The 19,179-nt window shown below is 38.4% G+C and overlaps 1 protein-coding gene across 3 annotated transcripts; it reads right to left on the bottom strand.

Annotated features, from left to right (window-relative positions):
- Positions 1 to 410: 410 nt before the first annotated feature.
- Positions 411 to 19,179, bottom strand: LOC127635102 (polyhomeotic-like protein 3). Of its 3 annotated transcripts, none has more exons than XM_052114889.1 (14): positions 19,046 to 19,179; positions 13,552 to 13,758; positions 12,931 to 13,020; positions 12,599 to 12,754; positions 11,871 to 11,984; positions 9,100 to 9,349; positions 7,468 to 8,303; positions 6,350 to 6,509; positions 5,525 to 5,775; positions 5,250 to 5,382; positions 4,351 to 4,465; positions 2,374 to 2,482; positions 1,671 to 1,941; positions 411 to 1,417 (listed from the first exon to the last, which is right to left on the bottom strand). In XM_052114889.1, exons 2-14 carry the CDS (start codon positions 13,729 to 13,731, stop codon positions 1,257 to 1,259), a joined length of 2,826 nt encoding a protein of 941 aa, XP_051970849.1. In that variant the 5' UTR covers positions 13,732 to 13,758; positions 19,046 to 19,179; the 3' UTR covers positions 411 to 1,256. The 3 variants fall into 3 exon arrangements, with proteins under 3 accessions (XP_051970849.1, XP_051970851.1, XP_051970850.1); XM_052114891.1 differs by lacking the exon at positions 13,552 to 13,758 and adding an exon at positions 13,423 to 13,493 and having other exon boundaries at positions 19,046 to 19,158; XM_052114890.1 differs by lacking the exon at positions 11,871 to 11,984.

Raw genomic sequence — 19,179 nt, 5'->3', positions numbered from 1 at the left:
AATTTAAACAGGTTGTCTGTAGCAGCTGGAAATTACTGTTTTTGCTGTGCATGCCATCTAGTGGGTTGCATGAAATTATGCTGCACAGTGTACTAGACAGATGTTCCCCGAGTATGCCAAAATTCATGTTGGCAAATTGACATCAGCTTTCTTCACTTTAGGAAAAATTGTAAGCTTCACATTATGATTAAAAATGTTGGGGTTTCTCTCCTTTAGTCAGAACCGTTTCCCTGTTCTGACTAAAGGAGAGAAACCCCAACATTTTAATTCTTAATCTAGGATGTCATATACAGTACACATATTTTATAACCTGCGAAGTTGGGCAAGCCCCATTGGCACCTGTAAAAGCACAAAAATGAGAAGGAAAAAAGACAACAAATATACAATAAATGATTGATTCAAGGTTCTGTAACAAAATGTAGTTGTTTTAATTAAATAATCAAAAGTGGCACAAGAAAAGTAATGTAACAATGAGAAACAACACTTTTATGATGACACTATCTAGTACATAGTTTGCTTCTGCAAAATGTCTACAGTAGTTTCATAAGGTCTCAGAAAAAAGGCACCTTTTCACTGCCTTGATTAAAATCGGGTACCTTCTCATCTTATTCTTTGACAGTTTTACACAGTACCACTGCGGAAATGTCAGTATCTCAAACGTCATTTAAAAATGTTTAAAAACTTGAAATGATTCGCATTTGTACTTTCTAGAGCCCTAGAAGACAAATATATTAAATATTACAAATCCTTCACAAAACATTTGTTTCATTTATACACACAGAACACTGCATTGTTATACATGTATACATATGGAATACAATAGGAAAATATATACAATGGGACATGCACACAATAACAGCACTTCCGTTCTTGTCAAACCTCTCCACATGGACACAGGAAGCGATCTCCTTTGTGCCTTTGTCAAAAATATAAAATCATTGACCCTGATCATGATTACCATACAAAAAAAGGAGACACTAACAGTTCCCTCCTACTGCGATTAAATATACATCTCGTAAAATGCTCACAGACTGAGACCATTATATTGCTACCATGCTTTCAGACAGAGTTTACAAGTACTGTAAAGTTTTGCTAGTTTAGTTCAAGCAAATACATGTAAGCTTTCTCAAAACAATGAATTTATCGCATAAATCTCTAAAGATTAAAGTGCACAAATTGGCTCTATTCTATTGGCAAGTGCTCTTATGGTCCACAAGGGTATACCTTCTATTTTTTTTGTCTCTTTTTCATTCTCTTTATCTTCCACCTTCTTTCAGAGAGTTGATGCGGGCACATATTTTCAGAGCGGGGCCGAGTTTGACATTCATGGCGCTCATCAAATGGTCTTCGGTCAAGAGAAGCAAGGCCTGCCCGTCAATCTCTTGGGCTCTGAAGGATTCTGCAATGTCTTGACACCCTGAGACGATTGAAGTGGGGTTAAAACAACGGGGAAAAAAAACATTCAAATGTCATAATTTAACATATATGTATAGAGGATAATGTACAGTCATCTGCTCATTATACAAATAAACCCTGACAGGGTGATCAGGAAGTGGATGGATCTAAAGGGATTTATTTTGCTATAATCATTGGATGATTGCACATTATATAGCTTATTAAGCAGATACTTACATGTCACATGTCATATGTGTGCATGGGATCATATTTACCTGGTAAGTTGGATATAAAGCTTGACACTTGATCCACAGACCATTGAGCTGGTTTGGGGCAGGAAGAGACATCAATGGGGGATACAGGGTCTACAGGTGAGGTGGGAGCACTTCTAGTCTCTTCCATCGGCTGCCTTGTTCTCACGTCCCTCACTCGCTCTTGTTCTGTGTGCCTGCGGAGCCTGGTCTTCATCGGAATGGCTGTCTCATCTTCACCTTCCTGTGGAGGTTGCTGAAGGATTCTCCATTGCTCCGTGATCCCATGTCTTGCCTGGAAAATATCATTTTAAAGGCAACATGCATGATAAATATAGACAACAAACATAGACTTCAGTTGACAGACAGTTCAATTATTCCAAACCTGTATGACTTTCTTTCGTGGAACACAAAAGTAGATGCTAGGCTGTGAATGGTGACTGAGGCTAACATTCTGCAAATATCTCCTTTTGTGTTCCACGGAAAAGAGAAAGTCATATGTTGAGTAAAAGATGACAGAACTTTAATTAGGGGTGAAGTATCCCTTTAAGTGAAACGTAATACACAAGTGTTACAGAAATATTTGGCATATCACATTTCATAGCCCGAAACATAGATGAACTCACAGAGTATAACACAAATTGCGGCAAGTCTTAGATTTCAAAAGATTGACCATTTAAGGCTTCATAGATCTAATAAGTTCTGCAAAGGCCATTCTCGGACAAACCTGCTTGAAGTTTTCCTCGCTGTTGTCCTCAGCGCCATTGAGCTCAGATCGATGGCCACCTTCGCTTATACAGCGCCTGAGCGCACGGAAACGTTTGGTGTAACTGAATCTGCAAAGAGATCGAGAGAAGTTAAAAAGACAAAGGCTGTCTGCCTTTAAAGGCAACACAACACACTGACCAAAATCATGGTGCAGCTTGTAAGGTAACATAAAACATCGATGTGTGTCAAGGTTTGGTGTTAATCACAAACCAAGACCACATCCTGTCACAGCCTTTTTAGGACAATGCTAATGATTGACTTGACTTGCATGATTTGTTGTTCAAACATACTTAGACTACCAGAGAATTTGTTTTATACTATTCTGAATATATGAAATGTTTCTCCTGATTTTAAATCTAAATGCTTAACAGTAAACGAATGAAATTAGTTTAGCAGACAAATATAAGTTGTGCCTACATATGAATGATCTTTATAAAATTTAATTATGAATACATTATAACCATTTTTAAATGGATGACTTCGACAAGCTAGTAAAGGGAACAGCCAACATGTGGACAGCATACATGGAAACTCGTTCAAGACAATCTAAAAAGTATCCCAGGTGGCACATCATGAAGTTGGTTGAGAGAATGCCCAGAGTGTGCCAAACTATAACATAGGCAAAGGGTGGCTACTTTGATGAAACACTTTTATTAAACTATTAATTAGTTAGTTTGAATTTGTTTAACATTTTCTTGGTCACAGCATTATTGAAAAATAGTAAATATTTGTCCAAACTTTTGATTGTTTTTGAGGTACATGTTTATATGTATGCATGTTAGTTTGTTAAGTTGGTGATGGAAATACCGCTGTCCACATCATATAGAAGTATGTATTTGAGTCAATACAGCACTAAGGCTGACGTTATTCTTAAAGGGTAACTAAACACCTGCTCAGAGTCTGACTCCACCCACTAGAAATATTTGAAAATGCAGGAAAAGTGGGCAGACCCCGGCGGGGATAGAGGGAACGAACCGAGTGCGGGGGCTGAGCGGGGAGGGGGGCACCTGAGACTCGTAGTGACGGATTAATTGACAGCTGCTGTCAGACTCTATGTTATTATTATTCCTCACACGGTCGCAAGACGACATGTACATGAATCTGGCGTGGTGAGCTGGAACCTGCTTACGTCAGCTGTCACCGCTTACGCTTGAAGTACCGCAACAGCCAATAGGAAAATTCAACTGCAGTAGCCACCGTTCAACCTGCAGAGGGCAGCACTCAGACGTTTTTACACCATATATTGTAGAATTAAAACACTCTATACACAAATGTCAAAAAAATTACTTGAATCAATGACCAGTACTAATAAAGCCCCATGCTTACAGATCATTAACTAAAAAAAGTTGGTTTAGGGTTTAGTTACCCTTTAAAGAGAGCTTTAGATATATGCAGGAAATCATGCTTGGGCCCTTACAGTTGTGGTTTCTCATACCACAGCAAGAGAGAGATATTTGTAGATGTTGGTGGTGAAGCTTTTGAGCCCAATGCTTTATGGCTGAGACAAAATACATAACCTACACATCTTAAAGGGACAGTTCACCCAAAAATGAAAATGTTGTCATCATTTACTCACCCTCATGTCTTTACAAACACATATGATTTTCTTTCTTTTGTGGAACACTAAAGGCAAGTAAGACTTGTAAGTAAGAATGTTTGGCTGTCAACATTCACTTTCATTGCATATTCTTTCTATATAAGGAAAGTTAATGTTGACAGAGGAAAACATTCTGCCTAACATTGCCTTTCATGTTCCATGGAGAAACGAAAGTCATGCGTGTTTTGAACGACATGAGGGTGAGTAAATGATGACTGCTTTTTCATTTATGAGTGAACTATCCATTTGGTAAAATTTTCCTTATACAAATGGTTTATTTTTGGTCTAAATTGTGCTATTATTTGATGTGTTATTGTATGTTATCTAAAGGAAATGTACCTCTTGGCACAGGATTTGGAGCAGAAGCGTTTGGAGCGTGCAAACGTTTGGGCGGTGCCTTTCCTCTTGCAAAACTGGCACTGCAGAACAAGTTTGTGGACCCCTCCAACACCATCTACAGCGAGAAATAAGAGGAGCAATCCAGGTTTCATTTTCTCACAAATAAATAAACAACCCTACACACCTTGGTGGTCACGGGTAGTTGTGTAGGACATAAATAGGAGTAAATACAAGGGAAAGAATAGAAAAAGTATAGAAAAATACCTTCTTCAGGCATTTTAAAGGAACAGTTTACCCAAAACTGTCAATTCTATCACAATTTATTCAGCCTCATGTCAATCCAAACCGGTATCGTTTTCTTTATTGTGCGGAACACAAAAGGTTTATGGTTTCCTGAATTTTCTGTGTTTGTACTAGAAGTTGTGTTGTTTAGAACTAAAATCAACACATCTTGTATGAATATGTGCCACTGTGAACAAGCTTGTCTCATGCACTCATGAAGATGAAACGGATGTCAAGATTTTCACTGAAAAAATTACATTTCAGAAGATTTGGAATATGATGCATGAGTCACATGGACAACTTTTATGATACTTTGTGTTCCTTTTTTAAGCTTTAAAGTGATTCTCCATTAACTGCCATTGTATTGAAAAGATAGACTGACATATTCATTAACATTTATTTTTATGTGCTCTGCATAGGATAGAAAGTCATACTGGTTTAGAATGACATGACAGAATTTTCATTACATGAAATATTGAAACGATATGATACATGTTTCCAAACAGGTGACACATGGTGATATCTTTGCTAAGTTTAAACTCTTAAGCACCTATCTTATTTATTGAACATACTGATTACACAATATTACTTTAATCAAGACACCATATTCTACTCACTATTTGTGACCTCATCTTCTGAGTCTGTGGACTCCTCTGGAGGATCTGAGCTGGAAGGGATTAGTCCTGGTTCCTTCACCCCATTTATCCCAGACTCCCTGACAGGACCTACCATTAGAGATGACCTGTTCACCTATGGGATTTGCAAGATAACAGTTAATAATACATCACAGTCTACCCAACTTGACTAAGACTTAAATATTACAGTAATTTTACAACTAATACAAATATTTCATTCATGCAATGATTGGTGTCACATCTATTTTTATTTTTACCGGGAATGGCTCCAGTCCTTCCTGTATGATAAATCCTTCTACCAGGTGTGTTAGGACCAAAGATTTGGCTGCTCCTGATGGCTGCTCGACCTCTGTGGGCTTCATTTGGCTGAACGTAGGAGGCTGAACTAGTGGTCTCTCCAGCATGGGGTGAAACTTTGGGGGAGTGCAGCTGTCCACAGGGGACATGTCTAAAGGTTGAGTCAGGGAAGACTGGATGGGTGACATGTCAGAGGAGAGGCTGGAGATGGCTAGAAAGATAAAGAGTCTGTGAAGTTGAGTTATGTTCATCTCTGCAAACGGTTACTGATACTACAGTCCCAGTTCTAGATTTACTGTCATATTTTACTCACCCTTGTGTTGTTTCAAAATAATTTTTTCCAGCAGAACATAAAAGGAATTGTATGGCAGGGTGGAGGGCGGGGCCGGGTTGTGTTTCCACATATCCAACCCCTAATTAGGCTGATGAAGCCCGAGAGGGATAAAGGCGACCAGAGACAATAGTGAGACAGAGAGAGAGTTGCGGCCAGCTGCCCGACACCTGTGTTTGTATTTGTCTTTTTTATTAAGTTTATCATTAAATTATCATTTATACTGTCAAGCCGGTTCTCGCCTCCTCCTTTCCATTGAACTGTGTCACAAATTGTTAGGTTGAATGTTGACAATCCACTTTCATTGTGTGGGAAAAAGATGCAATGAAAGCAAAGGACAACTCTTTCTGTGTTCCATGGAAGAAATGTTTTTAGAACGACTTTAGAGTGAGTGAATTATAACAGAAATGTCATTTTTGGGTGACATATTCTTTTAACATAAATATTAAAGTACCTGAGTGATTGTCCGACTGGGTGGATGTTTCCTCACATTGGTCGTCTTTCTCAGCTTGCCATGGTGGGACTGAGGGCAAGTGTGACTCATTCTTTTGTGACATCTTCATCTGTCCATCAGTCCTCGAATCCTCCGTGCAGACTGTCATTTTATTAAAGACCTGAAATGCAGAGATTGTTAGCCTCGGCATAACTGTAAATAGTGTCCTTTAAAACTTTAGCCTACCTCAGTGTAATGTGTCAGTTTGATGATGCCTATATGATGTGTAATATACAGTTAAGTAGTTTTTGGACCAATCAATTTTCTCTTTGGATGGAGCTACCCAGCCCAATGCCACATAAATAGAAACCAAAATGTCCTGTTGCTCATTGCTTATCATGTCACGGCTTGTAAGTACATAAACTCAGATCAAAATGAATATTCCTGGTTCAAAAACATAAACAATATGCGTGTGTAAAGATTTCAACAGGAAGTAAGCGGGAAGTGGGTTGCCAGTCCAGGTAAAACAGCTTTTATTCAAGCGTTCATCTTCACAGATAAAGTATAGGCTTTTCAGCTTCATAAACAAAGAGCAGGCTTTCAGCTTCATGAACACTAAACAGACTTCACAGATACAGAAGTGGCTTTTCAGCTTCATGCAACTCTCGCCCTTACTGGCATTCTCTGCTGCCTTTTCAAGCCCATCTCTGTCATCACTGTAACGAGAAACAGGTGTTATGCATCAATCACCAGGTGATGGCCCCAGGTATGGATTACCGACCAGGCCAATGGGGCCAGTGCCCAGGGGCCCTTGACTACCATGGGGCCCTTGACTGCCTGGGGGTAGTTTATGATCCCCGCCCCAGCTTGAAAACCCCTTTTGGGCATGAACAACAAAAATTTTAACCATCCAAAAATTGGGCATATTCACTTCCATAGTGAGTGCCACACAGTAACCTTGACTGTTTTATTTTTTGATCAAATAATCAAAATAATTTTATGTGGTAATCAACATTATGCTTCATATGTTTGAGCTTAACTTGAATTAAACATGGAATGTTTCTTTAACATTGTAGAGATGGTTGGGACAAGGTGGGTTCAGTGGCAATGTTTGAGCAGTAATGCATTTATCAACACACCGTGGTCTTCTCTGAAGCTTCACTTGACTGGGTGATTTGGTTTTGTCCTGGACTTTTCCTCAGGAGTGCTGGACATTTGAGATCTTGAGGAGTCTGCTCAACTCCATCTCTCTCCTTACGCTCTTCTTTTCTGTCTTTCAGGTCTTCTGATGTCTCGGCCGTTTGTATGGGATTCTGTGAGGTCAGGGGTGACTGTGGCGGTGCAAGAATGCTGCTGGTGGACATCAGGGGCAGCACTGGTGATGGAGGAGACGCCCTCTGTGGAGACGCCAGTGGAGGGGTGGTGGCCAAAGGTGTGGCAACTGTAGTTTGCCTGGAGGGTGACAGCTGCACCAGCTGTGGGCATTGGTTTGGAGTCCGCAGTGGCTGGGTGGTGCACTCTGGTTTAGCAAGCACAGGTGAAACAAGAGGCTTTGATTGAATGTGATCGTCGGGTGGGGACACAGTGGCTGTCTTTGATTGGCCATTGGTGCACTGGGCAGACGAAGAGGACAGAGCGATCCTCAGCAGCTGTTTTGTAGCCAGTAAGGACCCACCCGCCGTGGAGGACCTCAAGGGTAGGGTTAGGGTACGGGGTGTAAGGTGAGATCTTACAGGTGAAGGAACTGTGATGGGCACAGAAGAGCTGGCTGACACACTCTGGGATGGCTGGGTGGACGGGCAGCGACTTAACTCTGGAAGAGGCTTCTTTGGTGTGGCGGAGGGAGAGTTGGGGGGTGTATGCCTCTGATTGAAGGGGTGCTGGGGGATGCTGATCTGGCTATGAGGCCTCTTCAAGCTGCTGCTGTTTAGTTTCTGTTTGGCTAAGGCATGGGCCTGTGCAGGCGCATACAGGGCTGGAAAAGAAAGGATAAACAAGGATATCAAATAAGCAAATTCATCAGACTGGGACTCAAACAACCTTTCTGTAATATGTTAAAAGCAAAGAATTCTCTATGTTTTATGCATAGTTCTGCCTGAAATCTTCTTTACAAATAAATATATGTATGATAGTATTCATGGAATTCACTAAAAACAGGCATTTTGTCATATTAAGAATATTTAATTAATATTAAATATTAATACCCTGGTTAAAAATTGTTATTAGATTTTTTAAGGAGCAATATTTGACCTCTGAAGTTGATTTTCAGAGGCATTTTTTTACATAAATGAGCCCATATTGTTTTCTGTTCCTAAAGACTACTACTTTTATGCTAAACCCAATACCTAGATAGATAAGATTATTATGAAATGCATTAAATATTCACCCTAAATTGTATCCTGGAGGATATTTTGAGAAAATATTGAAAAGGGGGTTTTGTGCTATTCATATGTCTCCAAGATGTAAAATGTAAAATAAAAACAATATTTTTAAAATAAATAAATAAAATATGGAAATCATTATTTGGGCCATAATGTGTTAGAAAATATCTGAGGTATTTTTATCCTCATGGCCTTTTAGGGTTAAATAACGTGGGGCATTTTTGCCCTCATAAATTAAATATGTGGGACATTTGGTCATTTGGCATTTTTTCTCCAAGTCCTGATTAATTTCTGTCATGGGCAACATATATAAATTTCTAAATGTGATGAAAACATCTGAAGTATAGATTGCTCTTGGAGAACAAATTTATGTTTGTGGGCCAAACTTACATGGTGGTGGAACCGTAAGATGGCGCACAGGTGGTGCTTTCGGTGGAGCTGTTTGAGAAGTTGAACCTTCAGTTTTAGTCTGTCCCTCCTTCCCTGGAATGTTCGCTGGCTGGCTGGGCCTCAGATGGAAAGTTTGTAATCTTGGGCATGAAAGCGGAGGGGGTTGGCTTGAGGTTGTGGGCTTAAGTGGTAGGTTTGGAGGGATGGTGAGTGTGCCAGGTGGTGGTTGACGAAGAGTCAGGCTCTGGAGCTGGAATAGAGAGAGATAAAGGTGTCATAAATTGTACATAAATTACATGTCAAACGTTTTATTTGTATAGCGCCTTTCACAACATGTCATTTCAAAGTGGCTTTACAGAAACCATGCATTAACAGACACACTTAGTCTTAATTAGTCACACTTGTGAGTGAATTTATGGCTCTCATGAACTTTAAAACGGTTTGATCTAAAGGGGTATGCTTGAAAGTAGTTTTGTAGATAATTCTTGAAAACAAAAAAAAGAGTTGGAATGGATAGCAGTGTTATTCTCATCAATGAAATTACTAAACAAATGTTCATTAGTATGAAGACGAGATGAAAAACATGCATCAGGACTACTAAATTGATTTTAATTAAGGCTGTCGATTTAACGCATTAATTCAGTGCGATTAATTTGACAAAAAAATTACAGTAATGCAACTTGTAGTACCACCTGTTTACTCCAGAGGGCAGTAAATAAAATTTCAGCTGTATGAGCAACGCGCAGTTTATACAGTGACGAAAACACTTCAGTAGGCAGAACAACACAAACATGCGTTACGTTCTTGCGTTCAAAACACTCGGAGCGCAGATGCGATCTAAGGGATCTCAAGATGCGTTTAAAGATTGAGTATTAAACTATATTTAACTTGACACAGTGACCAAAACATTTTATGTTGATGACGCAACAGGGTGTTTTACGTCTGACGTAGGTGTAAATTGACGGGCCCTTAAACAAGCCCTCATAATAAATCTCCAATTGATTGACAAATTGACTTGTGAAATGGATTGCTGTGAACTGTATGCCAATGATTGACTTATGATCAATAATATGGTAGTAAACAATACATTGTATTCTAAAGCCGCTTTTTGTATGGCCTTATCAATGATTAACTCTTCTGCTACAGGAATGCAATGCATTTTCATTTTCTGAATATTTATATACAGTATCTCACAAAAGTGAGTACACCCCTCACATTTTTTAAAATATTTGATTATACCTTTTCATGTGACAACACTGAAGAAATGACACTTTGCTACAATGTAAAGTAGTGAGTGTACAGCTTGTATAACAGTGTAAATTTGCTGTCCCCTCAAAATAACTCAACACACAGCCATTAATGTCTAAACCGCTGGCAACAAAAGTGAGTACACCCCTAAGTGAAAATGTCCAAATTGGGCCCAATTAGCCATTTTCCCTCCCCAGTGTCATGTGACTCATTAGTGTTACAAGGTCTTAGGTGTGAATGGGGAGCAGGTGTGTTAAATTTGGTGTCATCACTCTTACACTCCCTCATGGTCGACCAAAGAAGTTGAATGCACGTGCTAAGCGTCATATCCAGAGGTTGTCTTTGGGAAATAGATGTATGAGTGCTGCCAGCATTACTCCAGAGGTTGAAGGGGTGTGGGGTCAGCCTGTCAGTGCTCAGACCTTACACTGCACACTGCATCAAATTGGTCTGCATGGCTGTCGTCCCAGAAGGAAGCCTCTTCTAAAGTTTATCACAAGAAAGCCCTCAAACAGTTTGCTGAAGACAAGCAGACTAAGAACAAGGAGCACAAGGTCTCTAACATCCACCAGCTCCGTGATGTCGTCATGGAGGAGTGGAAGAGGACTCCAGTGGCAACCTGTGAAGCTCTGGTGAACTCCATGCCCAACAGGGTTAAAACAGTGCTGGAAAATAATGGTGGCCACACCAATCAATATTGACACTTTGGGCCCAATTTGGAAATTTTTTCTTAGGGGTGTACTCACTTTTGTTGCCAGCGGTTTAGACATTAACGGCTGTGTGTTGAGTTATATTGAGGGGACATCAAATTTACACTGTTATACAAGCTGTACACTCACTACTTTACATTGTAGCAAAGTGTCATTTCTTCAGTGTTGTCACATGAAAAGATATAATCACATTTTTACAAAAATGTGAGGGGTGTACTCACTTTTGTGAGATACTGTATATATATATATATATATATATATATATATATATATATATATATATATATATATATATATAATTTTTAAATATTTAAAGATAACTATGTATAATTATATATTGATATAAATATGTATAATCATTATATATTGAGTTATTGTTATATGAGGGGCTTTCTCAGCAATGAAAAAAATAAAAAAACTGTTTGAAAATGAACACTGGTGGATAGTGAAAGCCAGGTGCAATGCAATAATATAGGCAAGTGTGGTTACTTGGAAGATCAAATATAAGTTTTGATTTGCTTAACAGTGCTTCATCACTACACATTTGTCATGCTTCCATTTCTGTTTCACATTTTTTATGACTTTTTATTCTATAATTTGAAAATAGTAATAATAAAGAATGAGTAATAAAAAATTAGTAGGCGTGTCACATTTGAACAGAAGCCATATAATCTCAGATTCAAAAATCCATTTGAAAAGAAAAATGTAATCGTGTTTAACAGATTTTGTAGTTATATAGTATATTAAATTTGCACATATTCAATTCAGATCTATAGAATCCACTATCACAAACCCAAACATACTCAAGCTCACCTGCGCGGAGGTAAATCGAGGTGAGGAAGAGGAAGGGGTGGAGGAGGAAGAAGAGTAGGAAGAGGAAGAGGTGAGGGCAGGCACATCAGGCCGCACAGCAGACGTTAAAATCAACTGCCAGATGGCAAGCATATAGAGACAGAGAGAAATGAAAAAAAGATTAAGAACAAGTCCCACGGGTGCAAAATAGAGGGCTGTTATTTCCTGCGTGTTGTGCTTCTGTTTTGTAGGTGTGATGGTGAACTTAACAGCACGATGATGAGCTTTTGATGTGGTAGAGTAAAATCTGTCCTCATAAGAGACATGCAAACATGCACCGAGTGCAGACGTCTAGACACTAACCCTCTGTGTTTTTAACAAACATCCCAGCTTGTCACACAACACCTTTAGGCACAAGTTCTGTGACTAGGATGGGAGCTTCTTCACTTTGAAGCAGTTAGAGATGGATCACTAGTTTCAAAATTAACAAGTATTGTGAGTAAACAAAGGACTGGGTAAAAGGACAGACGTTTAGATCTCAATTTACTTAGACCTGAGAAACCGAATGTTTCCATGAAGATCTGAGTGCAAAGGGAGGTACTGCTTCTGTTGCATTGAGGGTAAAATCTTTATGCTCAAAAGGTCTCTCTTATGCGAGTTTGTAGTATGCGAAACAATCTGAACAATGGTGAGAAGTTTCAAAATGCAGCAGAACAGGACATGGCGCAGAGAGTGGAGGGCCCGCCTACCATCTGGGCCCTCAGGAGCATCTGGGCCTGGCTCGTACATGGGCTCTTCCCCAGAAGCAGCGCTTGAGGAGAGATCTTGCGGGGGGCCGCAGCAGTGCACTGATTCTGATTTCCTCTGACAAGGGGTGTTGATCTGGGAGTGTTAGGGAGAGAAATCTGCAAGAAAAAGCGGTGAAGAGAGAACAGAAAACTTGATAAGTCATTGTAGGAAACAAAATAGAAATAAAGTTTAGATGAGACAATAGATGTCATGACAACACTAATACAACAAGCACTATTTCTTTTAAAGTTAGAGATGTATTGTGCTACAAAGTTGTCGCACAGACACATACCGTTTTTGAGGTCTGCTGTGAAGATGAAGCATGGCTGACTCGCTCACTTGGTGAGAAGGAAGGAGCCAGTCGGTCACCAGACAGATTGATCTGAAGACAGTGATGGAAAGATTTTACAGTGATTTTACAAAATTCTGAATGATTAAATTGACTGGAGGAAAAGTGAGAGATGAAACAGCTGAAACAGACATCTGTAACAAATTAGAAACTAAAAATATTTTTTTTAATTTACACTAGCCCCAAAAAGTATTCGGCCAAGTAGTGGTGTTTTGACATTATCTCGAATGATAAAACATGGCATATATTTTAAATAAGTATAACAAAAACACATAAGCAAAGTATTTTTTTAAAAGTAGTAGTACACAAGTATGCACACACATGCAAAAATTGGTTAAAAGGCGATATTAGATCTGAGAAAATGTCTAGCATCATTTGTTTGCAGATGCCACTTAGTTTGATATTTTTTCATTTAATGCAAAGCATTATGCTTACATTTGAAGTGTGGCTAAAGTGTTCAAAATAGTCCAAATACTTTTGGGGACCTCTGGATTTGAGGATTGCTTCTGTGAGATAGGGCAAAAGAGAGACAGTCATGTAGCAAGTTTAAGCGAAGAAATTCACCTGAACTACTTTTCTGTCGGTGGGGCTGGGCTGACTATGGAAGGTAGTGACAGTTGTTAGTGCAGGGGGGGGTTTGGGGGTCCCATTGGCCTGATGGGAAGGGTTCACCGCTGTGGTGGTGGCCGTGGTGTTGACTGTGCTCTTTGCAGGTTCTGCTTTAGTTTGGGGCTCCTTGTCCATTGTTCCACAGAATTTGAACACAAGAAGCTGAAACAAAGTCGTTGTAAATACGATGTACTGTATGTGTTTGAAAAAGTCTTGGGTGATTATTTTTCCTTTTTTTTATTTATTTCCTTTTTCTTCCAATTTGGAATGCCCAATTCCCAATACTTAGTAGGTCCTCGCGGTGGTGCGGTTACTCACCTCAATCCGGGCGGTGGAGGAAAAGTCTCAGTTGCCTCAACTTCTGAGACAGTCAATCTGCGCATCTTATCACGCGGCTCGCTGTGCATGACACCGTGGAAACTCACAACACGGAAGGCTCATGCTACTTTCCACGATCCACGCACAACTTACCACGTGCCCCATTGAGAGCGAGAACCACTAATCGCGACCACGAGGAGATTATGTGACTTAACAGCAACCGGACCAATTGGTTGTTTAGGAGGCCTGGATGAAGTCACTCACTGAGCTACCCAGGCCCACTCTTGGGTGATTCTTGATAATTCTTCTAAAGTCAATTCTCAATTGGTAACACCCTTTTGCTAGTACAGTGACTGTAGCAACCTTGATATTTCTTAGAGATGTGCAAATTATAGATCTCAACCACAGGCAGGTAATTTGTCTATAGGGACTTAATTTGTAAATTCAAATTTCCAACAGTTTTCTCTTATTTGCCTACAGGGCCTGGCCTCTGGCCTTATGAAAGGTGAGACTTAAGTCAACCAAACAGTTTGAAACTGAACATGAACACATGTTTCTTTTTTTTTTTGCACAATAATGTAGCATACTAAATGACTAATGTTGAAACTGACAACCTTACAGAGAAATCAATGAGAAAGTGGAGTCAAAAAATTAGCAGTTGCATTTTAATAAGTAGGTTTGCATGCACGTGCCTAAATATTACATTAAATGTTAACACATATACATGAATAATAAGACTGTAGCCTACCTTGAAAGAAAGAAAGATTGATTGTAGGCCTATAATTAAAGCCTAAACTATGGCAGTATGTTAAAGAAAAAGACATTTTTAAAGAAAGTAGGTGTCAGGCCATAACTAAAAGGATGTAAACAGCCTACGTGAGTTATTAAGGCATATAAACATGGTCCAGTAGTGTAGTCTAGTGCATACGCCGTAATATGCCACCTAACTTTCTTAGGATTTTGCATATGCCCATCTGAAATAAGTTATGACACATGGCTACCAGAACAACGATATTAGCACCGGTCAGTGAATTGTGTTTTTATTTAAAAAAGTGTAGAGAGATTCTTTCTAAACGCACACGGAGCACACTGTTAGCCCAAAAGTTGTTTTTATGCAAACAATATAAGTATATTTTCCTTTAAAAAAGATTTTTTTTATTGCATTACTTAACCAGTCTTAGTATATTGTACTTTTATAAGGTTATCACTGGTTGCACTAGTATTTTTAAGTTGAATAAGCTTAAAAATTCACTGTTTTGAAGGAGCACCCCCTGTTCAGATTCTCATTGGTTAATTCACTCAAGACAAGCCTGGCCTTGTCTAATGGATGATAACCAAAAATTAAAATGTTCTCTTTCCCATGGTTACCGTTTTCTGTCTTTATCAAGATGCCTTCTTCATTGACAAATACTCTGGACTAGACAGGGAGTTATTTGCAGTGACATGATTTTTATTAATTTTTGTATTTTTAGATGCCAAGACCCAGTAAATTCAACAGTTGGCCGAAGTAAACACCATTTTCTGCCTTAACATGTTTTTCATGTTATGAAATTTCGACAGTAATGGAATGAAATTATTTTATTGTTGTTAAAGCGTATGTAAACCAATATAAACTTATATAAACCAATTTTAATGTTTGTTTGAATTTAATGCAACTGAAATGTTAAACTGCATTTGAATATTACCATCAACATCGCATTAATACAGTACTGTAATCAGCATTATTCATTTAGTCACTATTGTCACTTTACAGCCAGGTCCTGACAGAAAAAATATATCAGACAAACCTCTAACATAAAACTAACACAAGTCTTTTACTTTTCTGTTAGGATCTAAATGATGCAGGCCTCTTAAACATTTCAGTGGGAATCACCTGCCTTGAGGATAATGTGCCCCCCAAACCCGGTGATTCCTCAGCTGAACACATCAAGAGTAGGGGTTATCCTGGAGGGCAGTCTTGTCTATTGCACTTGGAGTACCCAAAGTGTATGATAAACACTTTTACCTTTATTAAGCAGGTCATGCTAAACCTGGGCAAAAGTGAGCTATCGTCCAAACTTCAAAACCTGAAAAGTAAACTTGTTGAGATTATTGCTCACCCGTTCTTAATGTTCCTGTTTTGTTGGGTGGCACAATTAGACTGCAGTGATATATTTAAATAATCTGCTAGTGCTATTTTTGTTTAGTGTTCATCTGGTCAGAAATGTATTTTCTCAATCTTGAATTTGGTTTTGTATTTTGTAGTTGACTCCACCATTAAATTTACCCTGCTAAAGATGTAGGATAATTTACATATACATATATATACATATATATATATATATATATATATATATATATATATAGATTATTTATTTATTTTTAAATAAGACTTTTCTTTAAGACTTAATAGAAATGTCTACAAATAAGTGAAATTGAGCCGTACCAGGTTTATAGGCTGCTGCAAAATATTTAACACTGTTAGAATAAAGAATAATATTAGAATAGAAAAAACTGCACACTAATGAAGTTTTTTCCACTTTCAGTGTTCAAATGTGGTTCTAGATCTGGTTATTCACATCAAGCAACAATGTAAACATTTTGTTGATATGTCATCTCTAAATAAACACCGAAAAAGGCATTGTTTTGTGTTTATTACTCAAGTTAAATAATTAAATAAAGTTTTCATAACTTAAACATTTGGGTATTATAAATACAATAAAGAAAACTAAAAACCAGCAGGAAAAATTTAGTCATTGTAACTTATAATCATGAGTTAAACAGGTGAGCAGCAGGGCTGATTTTACAGCAAGTTTTGAGTACTAATAATTTGCCTTTTAGTAGACTAAACTTAAATCTTTACTTCCAGTCCAAACTTTAAACTTTTTAAGTCGATTCTACCCAAATAGATCTGTGTTGTTTACTATGCATTGCTTACAGTTTCAGTTTCAGACAATCAGTTGCTTTAAATACACTCAACTTATCTGGGTTTACAGTGCAACGGGAGCGCAACTGATGGCACTGGCAAGACAGACTGAGCCGATCCACCAATCAGAACGTTCATTTCAGACGCGATTGGATATTTGATAAGCAATCATATTTTCCGTTTCAGTAAGGGGCGGGACATTTCAGCATCTAACGCTAATGCACAACCCTCGCGTGACTATAATTTGAGCTCTACGTTTATTTCCCTGCTAAACGTAAATATATACATTTAAATTTAACGTGTGCAATTAAACTTGAAAATACTGCATGTTTTTACACAAGTGCTAGTTTTTATGCTCTTCGCAGATGCTGGACAACTGTGTCCCTTAATTATATAAAATGTCTTTTTTTCTCGCTGTCGGTGGTGCCTTTTCCTCGCGATATCAAATAATTTCAATTTATATTTCTAAAAAGTTATACAGTTTTACTATACACAGAAAAGCACATTATAGTACACAAATAACCATTAAAGTATTAACAATTTTCATAGCAGCCAAATTAAAGGAACATTAATGACACCTATTAATTTAAACACATACTTAACATCAAGTTACCATTGTTGACTATTATTACAACAGCCAATATAATTTTTTTATGAAACACATAAATAAAAAAATTATATATATTCCTATATATATATATATTTAGCCTATGTACTTTGTTGCACGTAAAAACTAGTGATAAATTAATATGCTAAATAACAAACAACATAGCACATATAGGCCTATACTACATATTAGATTAGATAAAGCCTACATTATTTCACGAGGATAAATGAATGAATAATAGAAGATGAGAGTTATTTGTTATTACCGCAGTTTATACAGTAAACCACAGGCCTATAAAACAGAAGTCGCAACGAGGCAATCATATGCTTTGCTTTGTTTAAATGTAAAGGTCACATTTGACTGTTTTGTGCGTGTGCCGATTACAATTAAAAACCTTACATTGTTTCGTTAAAACTGTAGTTTGAATGAAACGGGCAATAATATTTCAACCGGTCTCGTTGCAATCAGGGTGATGAAAGTGGTCAGATTATATGAACATCATTTGTGTTCATCTAATGTAAAAACTTCTGTAAATAACATATTACATACTAAAATGTAGCCTTTGTAGAATAACTGAAAATGACCGCATATAAATGAAAGAAGATGGTCACAACTGGTAGAAATATGGAATAAAAAGCCGGTATCTGCAGAAACAAATGACCTCTGAAACTGTGGAAAACGGACACATCAGATCGTCATTACAGTCGAATCGTATATTCATTATATTAATATTATTAAAAGTCCTTTTGGTCCACGCCAGCTGGATCTCTCAAATCATCTCTGCCCGAAAGAAGAGAAAACTACATTCATAATGTGAGAGTGCGCCATTCCAGCATTATGAATATGAATTATGCGTTTTCTTTGTTTCATGCGAGGCACAGAAATAAAACTTAATAAAGCAATACGTCGATCATGTATATAACCATACTGTCCGTTTAATAACTGTGCAACCAGATCGACATACCAGGAAGCGCCGCGGGCAGGTGCCAGAATGCCACGCGTGTTTTCAATGTGTATGCACGAGCCGCCGAGTCTAACGCTGCAGTCATTTCTAAATAGACACCCAAAAGCGATTCGCCAAAAAAACTAAACAAACAAACAAACAAACAAACATAAAACATTCCTGTGTTTGTCATAACATTTCCATGGCCTAATCCGGAGCGTCGGAAATCGCTTTTAAAAGAAAACCCGATGGATATCGTTGCGACGGCGTCATGCAATGTCGTAGCATTTACGTCTTATATTTTCCCCTTGGGTCATTATTTTGATCTGTTCATAGGTTGAAAATGGGCGTGTGTTCGCGCAGTGACAGCTAGAGCCTCACTGTCCGTCCGTGAAGACCTGCACGCTTCCCTAAATTATGGCGCTGTGCGATGGATAATAGCAGCTGTATTTCATTGAGCAAAATTGTATCTCACGAAATGCACACTGTGACTATAGAATGTAACTTGCTGCGCATCGAAATCCCAAAATGAAAGTCAAAGGGGAAAATGATGATGCTCTGTGCGCGAGCGTGCACTCATCAGCGCTCCTCCCAGCAAACAGAGCCGCCGGTCTCAGACCTGCCCAAGACATCCACGATTTAACGTTTAATAAATGACCACTGAAGGCAATCCTACCTGTCCGAAGTCAACGGGGGAGTTCTCCCATCACACAGTGACCGTTTTCAGCGACTGCTACAATCCCGTCATGTCCTAATGCGTCAAAGGTAAAAGTAGAGACGATAGCAATTCATCAGGGCTGTGAATGTTAC

Source organism: Xyrauchen texanus, chromosome 42 (assembly GCF_025860055.1).
Source record: "Xyrauchen texanus isolate HMW12.3.18 chromosome 42, RBS_HiC_50CHRs, whole genome shotgun sequence".
Classification (NCBI taxonomy): Eukaryota; Metazoa; Chordata; class Actinopteri; order Cypriniformes; family Catostomidae; genus Xyrauchen; species Xyrauchen texanus.
The sequence above is the reverse complement of the archived record's forward strand: the minus strand, read 5'-3'. Positions and strand labels throughout refer to the sequence as shown.

Coding starts and splice junctions, on each gene's coding strand:
- LOC127635102 (XM_052114889.1), bottom strand. CDS start 13,731: ATGGACAAGGAGCCCCAAACTAAAGCAGAACCTGCAAAGAGCACAGTC. Junction 6,510..7,467: donor AAGCTTCAGAGAAGACCACG/GTGTGTTGATAA, acceptor TCTGCATTTCAG/GTCTTTAATAAAATGACAGT. Junction 5,776..6,349: donor CCAGTCGGACAATCACTCAG/GTACTTTAATAT, acceptor TTATCTTTCTAG/CCATCTCCAGCCTCTCCTCT.